This window comes from Sorex araneus, chromosome 8 (assembly GCF_027595985.1).
Source record: "Sorex araneus isolate mSorAra2 chromosome 8, mSorAra2.pri, whole genome shotgun sequence".
Taxonomy (NCBI): domain Eukaryota; kingdom Metazoa; phylum Chordata; class Mammalia; order Eulipotyphla; family Soricidae; genus Sorex; species Sorex araneus.
In genome coordinates, this window is record NC_073309.1 from 1,171,983 (window position 1) to 1,180,257 (window position 8,275).

The 8,275-nt window shown below is 72.3% G+C and overlaps 2 protein-coding genes across 2 annotated transcripts; one reads left to right on the plus strand and one right to left on the minus strand.

Moving 5' to 3' along the window:
* Nucleotides 1-70: 70 nt before the first annotated feature.
* Nucleotides 71-3,375, minus strand: LOC101546155 (cytochrome c oxidase subunit 4 isoform 1, mitochondrial). The gene is made up of 5 exons (XM_055145780.1): nt 3,219-3,375; nt 2,814-2,887; nt 712-879; nt 468-599; nt 71-332 (listed from the first exon to the last, which is right to left on the minus strand). Exons 2-5 carry the CDS (start codon nt 2,884-2,886, stop codon nt 196-198), a joined length of 510 nt encoding a protein of 169 aa, XP_055001755.1. The 5' UTR covers nt 2,887; nt 3,219-3,375; the 3' UTR covers nt 71-195.
* A 132-nt stretch (nt 3,376-3,507) lies between these two features.
* On the plus strand, nt 3,508-6,794 carry EMC8 (ER membrane protein complex subunit 8). The gene is made up of 5 exons (XM_004600495.2): nt 3,508-3,826; nt 5,432-5,508; nt 6,270-6,339; nt 6,431-6,525; nt 6,592-6,794. The coding sequence occupies exons 1-5, from the start codon at nt 3,605-3,607 to the stop codon at nt 6,749-6,751; spliced, it is 624 nt and encodes a 207-aa protein (XP_004600552.1). The 5' UTR covers nt 3,508-3,604; the 3' UTR covers nt 6,752-6,794.
* Nucleotides 6,795-8,275: the final 1,481 nt, after the last annotated feature.

Genomic DNA, 8,275 nt, shown 5'->3' on the forward strand with positions numbered 1-8,275 from the left:
GGGGCCACAGGTCTCTGCTCCCGGGCCGCGTCCGCCGCACTGCCCTGAGCACACAGGTGAGGCCGCGCCCTCGGGGAAACGGCTCGTTTATTAGCTCCGGAGGCGCCACAGCGAGCAAAGGTTTCCGGGAAGGCGGGGCCGGGGGCGGGGCTTGGGGCGGGGCGGGCCGGCGCCTCACTTCTTCCACTCGACGCCTCACTTCTTCCACTCGTTCCTGTCGTAGTCCCACTGGGCCGAGAAGCCCTGCACGGGGGCGACCTTCATGTCCAGCATGCGCTTGGTCTGCATGGCCACCCAGTCCTCCTCGAAGGTGTGCGGGATGGGGCCGTAGACTGCGGGGCGCGCGGGGCGTGCGGGGCGTGAGCAGCCCGGCCCGGCCCCGCCTCCGGCCCTCCCAGGCCCCGCCCCCGCCCTCTCCGAGGCCCCGCCCCGCGCCCGCCCCAGGCCCCGCCCCGCGCCCCCCTCACCGTAGAACTTCTCCCAGATGAGCACCAGCGCCGTGATGCCGATGAAGAACAGGGCGCCGCCCACCACCGTCTTCCACTCGTTGGTGCCGCGGTTCATCTCGGCGAAGGTCTCGTTGAACTTGAGGCGGTAAACTGCGGGAGAAGAGCCGAGGTGCAGCGGCCGCGGGGCACCCAGCACCCCGGAGTACCCAGCACCCAGCACCCGGAGTGGCCCACCCGCCCGCCCCGCGGCCCCAGCACCCACGTTCCACTTTCTCCTCGGCGGACAGGCTGCTCCAGGGCGCCTTCTCCTTCTCCTTCAGGGCCTTCTGGCTGGCCGACAGGCTCTTGACGTGCGCCACGTCGGGCAGCGGGTAGTCGCGGCGGTCCACGTAGATGGGCAGGGCGTAGTCATCGCTCTTCACCACGCTCCCTGGAGGCAGCGGCCGGCACTCACAGGAGGCCCCCGGGCCACCCCCGCCCGGACTCACCCGCTGCCCCCCCCCCCCCCCCGGAGCCCCCAGGGGCCGAGGGGCCGGCCAGGCCCAGCGCACAGAAAGGGCAGCCGCAGACCAGCTCTCTGGCCCTCCCGAGCTCGGCTCTGGGCTGGCAAGAAACGGAGCCCTGCTGGGAGGGACAGCAAAGGATGCGCAGGCACGTGGACGCAGGCACGCGTGTGCACACACGCGCACATGGGTGCACACGCACAGGCACACGCGACAGCACGGCAGGCGCCAGCCGGGCTCCAGGTCCACGTGGCGGCCCAGCGTCGTCCTCCCTCCCGCCCTGGTGCTGGCCGGAGGGGATGAGAAGGTCTCTGCACAGGGCAACCGAGGGCTCAGGGAGCAGGGGGTGGCTGAGGGGCCGGGGCGCAGCCCAGGGCCACCCCCAGTCGCCCCGGGCACAGGGACCCTCCTGAGAGTCCCCACGCACCGTCAAAAAGAAAACTGGGGGGCTGGAGCAATAGCACAGCGGGGAGGGCGTTTGCCTTGCACGCGGCTGACCTGGGTTCAATTCCCGGCATCCCATAGGGTCCCCCGAGCACTGCCAGGAGTGACTCCTGAGTGCAGAGCCAGGAGTCACCCCTGAGCATCGCCGGGTGTGACCCAAAAAGCAAAAAAAAAGAAATCAGTGCCCAGCCCTGTGGACGCGAGGGGCAGCTTGTTCCTCACCCAGGACCCTCCCCAGCCAGACACCCCTGCCCCAGTCTCCGATCCTCCCAGGGACTCGCCGCGGACACCCAAGGCGCAGCAGGCTGAGGGGCGAGAGCCGAGCGCGGGGCCTGGGTCCCGGGTGTGCAGAGGAAACGCTCACCCGCTGGACTACGGGCCCAGCGCCCCACCCGCCCCCAGTGACACGGTCTGCGGGGGCTTGGGGGGCTAGGGGGTGTCACGCAGCAGCACTCAGGGCTCAATCCTGGCTCTGCCCAGGGTCCGAGATTAGCTGGGAAGGAACTGTGTGCAGCGCGTGCACTGGGAACCCTGACCGAGTTCTTTTTTTTTTTGAGGGGGTCATACCCAGCGGTGCTCGGGGGTTACTCCTGACCGCACTCACCAGAGAATCACCAACTACCCCTGGTGGTGCTCGGGGACCCTATGGGATGCGGGGAGTCGAGCGCGGCCGGCCACGTGCAAGGCAAGCGCCCTCCCCCACAAGCTCTTATGCAGAGACCCAGCAGCGACAGGGGGGGGGGAGGGCGGAGTCTCCTCGGCCCCTCTGCTTCCTGGACAGCAACCCTGCTCCGAGCTCTGTCCAGCTCTGCCCGAACAGCAGGGAGGCAGGCGCGGGCAGACGGGCCCACGGAAGGGGGTGCAGAGCACTGAGCACTGCCCCCCAAGCCCTGCTGTCCAGCCTCGCCTGCAGTATGGGACTGAGCCCCCCGCCCCGTCACACAGGGGAGCGCCGGGCCCTTGGCAAAGGTCACGCCCGCCACCCCCAGCACCGACCTGCAGAGACCCTCGGAGAACCTTCCCGCCGACGGGGCCCCGCACCCCTGTCCCTCCTGTCCCCGTGAAGGGTCCGCGCGGGGATAGCGGCCAGCGGCCGCAAGGCGGGCGGGAGGTGACTCCGAAGTGGGCGCCCCGAAGGCCGGCTCAGACGCCCACCCGCGCCCGCCACCTCGCGGGGGCAGGGGGCAGGGGCAGAGCAGGGGGCAGGGGACAGGGGCAGGGGGCAGGGGGCAGGGGCAGGGGGCAGAGCAGGGGGCAGGGGGCAGGGGCAGAGCAGGGGACAGGGGACAGGGGCAGGGGACAGGGGGCAGGAGGCAGGGGCAGAGCAGGGGGCAGGGGGCAGGGGCAGGGGGCAGGGGCAGGGGCAGGGGGCAGGAGGCAGGGGCAGAGCAGGGGACAGGCGCGAGGCCGCACTCACCGTGGGCCCGAAGGCGCAGCGAGGTGGAGAGCGCGCGTCTGCCCACGAGGCCGAACACCCTGCTGGCCAACATCCTGCGGGACAGGGGCGCTGAGCGGGCGGACCCCGGCCCCACCCCGCGGCCTCGCGCGAGGGCCCGGCCCGGCCCGAGGGGCGCAGGGCGCGGCGGGCGCTGTCCAGGCCCGCGCGCGTGAGTCCGGCCCGGTCCGGCCCGGGGTCCCGCGGGCGTGAATCCGGCCCGGGGTCCCGCGGGCGTGAGTCCGGCCCGGTCCGGCCCGGGGTCCCGCGGGCGCGCCAAGGTCAGGGGCGAGGCCGGAGGCCGCGCGGGCCGGGCCGGGCTCGGCCCGGGAGGCCGCGCGCTGCGCCCCCGACTGGATGTCAGCTGGGCCGCGCCCGCCGCCTCACCTGCCGCCGCCACCGGTCGTGCGCGCTGTACCCGCTGTGCCCGCTGTGCCCGCTGTGCCCGCCGCGACCGCCCTCTACGCCGCGAGCGCCGCCACCGGAAGAACGCCAGGCCGCGCGCGGCACCACGGGATCGCGCCGGGCCTCGGGGCGGAAGTGGCGCGCGGGCCTCGGGGCGGAAGGGGCGCGGCGCGCGGCTGCGGGGCGGAAGTGGCGCGGCGCGCGGCTGCGGGGCGGAAGTGGCGCGGCGCGAAAGGTCGCGCGGCGCGGCGCTTTCCGGCGCGCGCTGCTTTCCGGCGCGGCCGGCCGGCGCCTTCCGGCGGCGCGAGGCGGCGGCCAGGCCGAGCGGCGCGGCGACCCCGAGCCCGGCGGGCCCGGCGCGGCCCAGCATGCCCGCCGTGAAGCTGACCACGCAGGCCTACTGCAAGATGGTGCTGCACGGCGCCAAGTACCCGCACTGCGCCGTCAACGGGCTGCTGGTGGCCGAGCGGCAGAAGCCGCGGCGGGAGCCGCCGGCCGCGGGCGCGCCGCACACGCTCTTCGTGGACTGCATCCCGCTGTTCCACGGCACGCTGGCGCTCGCGCCCATGCTCGAGGTGGCCCTCACGCTGGTGAGCCCGCGGGAGGCGCCGGGCCGGGGGCGCGCGCGCACGCACACGCGCGCGGACACACACATGCACACACGCGCGCGGACACACACATGCACACACGCGCACACACACATGCACACACACGCGCGCGCACTGCACGCGCGCACACGCAGAGCACAGCGGGCAGGGCCGCCGCAGGAGAAGGTTGAGGGGCCCTGCTGGGGTTGGGGTCCCCAGGGAAGGATTCTGCGCCCTGCCTCAGCCAGGGTCTGATGGACACCCTGGCCCGCGGGCACGGAGCTGCTGGGGGCCGAGCCAGGGCCGGGCGGGGTGGCCCTGAGGCCTGCGGGCCCGTCTGCGCAGGGGGGCTCTCGGGAGGGGCGGCCTGGTTTCCCTCCTTCCCGCCCAGGACCTGGTGCCCTGGTTACTCCCGGTCAGGGGCTGCCCCTGGGGTGGGCGTCGGTCACGGCCCCGCCAGGCCCCTCTGAGCTGGCCGCCAGCTGCCTGACTTCCGGGCTCTTTCCTGAGCGGCTGATGGGGTCGGGTCTGACCTGAGCTGGGGGGTCCGTGCACACTTTTCCCAGCGCTTCCCACGGGGGCACCCCGAGTCCTCTGGCCAGCCCGTGTGTCGGCAGAGTGGGCAGTGGGGTCACCCCCGGCCGCCTGTCCCAGTAGGGGGGTGACTGTCACCGGAGGCCTCAGGCCGACCCCCCCCTCCCTGTGTCCACTCACAGAGCAGATGCCCCCGTCCACCCGTGGCCTTTGGCAGCAGCTGGGCGTCCTCGCCCGCTCCCCCCCCAATTCTCCCTCCCCCCGAAGAGGGTCTGCAGGAGCCCGTGACCGACCCACCGCACATGAGCGGGTGGGCACCCTCGAGGGGCACAGGTGTGTCCCACTGCGTCACCGAGGCAGCCCAGACCATGCCCGAGCTGGAGGGCGCGGCCAGGCCTGTGCTCTTGGCCTGTGTGAGGGGAGCTGTGGAGCCGCGGCCGCCCGGGGCAAGGGGGGGTGAGCCTTGCTCTGGCCCGATATGGTCATGGTGCACGTCCCGCCTGGCCCGCGCCCATCGGAGGGTCCTGCTTTCCGTCAGCAGGGGACAGGCCGGCCAGGCTGCGTCAGGGCAGGAAAGTGCTTTTAATTCAGAGGGAAAAGCTGGGATCAATTCCACTTCCTCCTTGCCGGCTGAGAGTAGGATTTATTGCAGGTTGTTATTAAGATTCCGCTACGGCGAAGCAGGGTGACCTTTTGTTTATAGCGATGGCACCGGGCCTGCGAGGAGCTAAATCTGCCGCGAGAAGGGCGGCGTCACGAGCACCTGGGGCGGGCGCGGGCCACGGGCGGGCGCGGGCTGCTCTCTGGACACGGGCCCCCAGCCCCGCTTGATGTCGGCCGTGCAGCGAGGGTCCCTGGTCAGGCCTGGCCCTAGGCACCACCAGAGGTGGGGGGTGCTAGTCACCTGAAGGGGACTCGGTGTGTCCCGGGGGCGCAGAGGGCCCGGGGAGGCTCACGCCCCGGCCTCGGTCCCAGCCGGCCGGGGAGGACTCCGAGGGGTGTGGGTGCTTGCCCGGGGCCTCGCCCGCTCGGGGGTCCGGAGGACATCCCTCAAGCCCACCGCCTGCCTCCTAGATCGACTCCTGGTGCAAAGACAACAGCTACGTCATCGCCGGCTACTACCAGGCCAACGAGCGCGTGCGGGACGCCAGGTGGGTGGCAGCCGGAGGGGACTTCCGGGAAGCAGGTGGGCGTCCCCCGCGGGGCCAAGCTGTCCGCAGCCGCCCGCGGGCCCCAAGGCTCCCCTCGCTCAGGGCCCCAGATGGCGCGGCTCAGGGATGTGGCCATGGACAGGCCACCCCTGGTCATCGGCCGCGGGGGGCTCCTGCAGCCCTTGCCAGTCAGTGCCCGGGGCAGGGCCCCTCACGCACCCCCACACCATCCCGTGACCGCCCAGACTCAGCTGGGGGAGCCATGGCCAGGGGCCCACGGAGAGGCTGGGCTGGGCCCGCGCGTTCCGGCTTCTCGAGTTGGAGCCACTTTCCGAGGGCGGCTGAGCGCCAGGGATCGCGCCAGGGATGGGGGGGGGCAGGCCCCGCCCCCACCCCCTCCCAGCCTCTAATCCGCTCAGTCCTGGACGGCTCGGCCGGCTCGTCTGGGAAATGGAAATAGTCTAAGTAGATTAAATCGTTTGTCTCCGCGAACAGTATTAATCTGCTGCTCTGTGCTGGTTTTGGGGTCACACCCGGCAGTGCTGGGGACGAGCCTGCAGAGCCGAGCTCGGGGCGTCCCGGGGCATCACCCACCCCTGCCCGCTTCTCACGGGGTGCTCACTGGGGGGAGGCGCGCGGGCGTGGGGCGGCGCGAGGGGTGCTGGTGGGCCTGGTCCGGGGCGGCCCGGCACTGCGGTGTCCCCGGTGTCCCCGCCGTCCGGTGGCGAGCTCGGCGTGACGGGCCCCGGTCCTTGTCACAGCCCCAACCAGGTGGCGGAGAAGGTGGCGTCCAGGATCGCCGAGGGCTTCAGCGACACAGCTCTCATCATGGTGAGTGCCCGCGGCCCCGCGCAGCCCCCCGCAGCCCCCACGCGGGCGGCCCCCTGACCTCTGCCCCCTGACCTCTGCCCCCTGCGCCCAGGTGGACAACACGAAGTTCACCATGGACTGCGTGGTGCCCACGATCCACGTCTACGAGCATCACGAGAACAAGTGGCGCTGCCGGGACCCCCACTCGTGAGTACAGCCCCCACCCCGGGCCCGGCCGGCCCTGCCCAGGCTCACGGCTCTCCCCTCCCGCAGAGACTACTGCGAGGACTGGCCGGAGGCCCAGAGGATCTCGGCCTCGCTCCTGGACAGCCGCTCCTACGAGACGCTCGTGGACTTCGACAACCACCTGGACGACATCCGCAACGACTGGACCAACCCCGAGGTGAACAAGGCCGTGCTGCACCTGTGCTAGGGCGCTGCCCGCCCGGCGGGGCCCATTAAACACTTTTCTCTAAGCTCTGGTCGAAAGCGTGCTGGGCCGCGGCGCCGCCGGCCACTGCCGGGACCGGGGGGGGGGGGGGTGCGGGGGGTGCAGGGCAGGGCCTGCCGGGTGCGGCCGTTGCCAGGAAGGCTCGTCCTGCGGGGAAGCAAACCCCGTGGGCCCAGCGGGCCCGGCGCCACAGTGCTGGGCCCCAGCGGCACGCGGGCTGTCCCTGCTCCCAGAAGTGGCGACTGGCCGCCTGGACGCCCCAAGCCGCTGCCCGCCCGCCACACTGTCCGGGAGACACACAGTCACAGTGCTCCAGGAGCACCGCCTGTTTCCATGGGAACACGCCCCTCCCCATCCCGGGGTATCCCCGCCCAGTCACATAACAGCCTCCGTGGGCGCCGCCACTCAGAACCCGAACCCTCCTGGTGGGCCGCCACTCAGAACCAGAGCCTGCCCTCTGGGCCGCCACTCAGAACCAGAGCCTGCCCTCTGGGCCGCCACTCAGAACCAGGGCCTGCCCTCTGGGCCGCCACTCAGAACCAGAGCCTGCCCTCTGGGCCGCCACTCAGAACCAGAGCCTGCCCTCTGGGCCGCCACTCAGAACCAGAACCTACCCTCTGGGCCACCACTCAGAACCAGAACCTGCCCTCTGGGCCGCCACTCAGAACCAGGGCCCTCCCGGGGGCCTCGCCCCTCTCCAGAGAAGGGCTAGTCGGGGACGGGGACGCAGTGGGTGGGCACTGGCCAACCTGGGCTCGGTCTGCAGGACCCGCGGGAAGCCCTGCACGCCGCCAGGAGCGAAGCGGCACTCTCGAGGGGCAGGGCCCCAAAGACCAGAGAGCACCGGGAAGAGCCCAGGGCCGCCCGCGCCCACCACATCCCTCACCCTGGCCTGGCGTTGGGGGCCCCTCCTGGGTGCTCAGGGATCAGCCAGCAGCGCCCTCCCCCGACCGGGTGTCACCCCCACTGCTGTCCCCTGCCGCGGCTCCTGGCCTCCCCCCGGCCCCAGCCCGGGGACGGGGCCCCAGGCAGGGATTAGGGGCACGGCGGCGCCTCCTGTCCCCGAAAGCACAGGCCTGAGCTTAGCAGCGATTCCTGGCCGCAGACGCCGCTTAGTCCAAGTGGGACTAGGCACAGGGAGCCCGAGGGCACAGCCCGATGGTCGCTGCGGGGCTGCCCCCGCTCACCCCACCCTGAGGCGGGCCGGCAGCCCCCACCTCTCCTAGAGGTACAGGGGTGTGGAGGGGAGGGCCCGGGCCCCTCTCCCCCTCCCTTCCTGCATCTCGGACCCTCCCACCTTCCTGCCCTTGTCCCTGTGAGCCGGGATGGAGACAGGTCGCTGGGGGGCCGGAAACAAGCGCCTTTGCCCTCGGGGACACTGGGAGGGTCTGCGTGGACGGCTGAGGGGTCCCGCCTGCTCCGGAACAAAACTGCCCGGAAGCGACAGCTGTGGCACAGCCCAGTCCACGGGTGATGCCAGCGCAGGGCCGGGAATGGGCCCTGAGC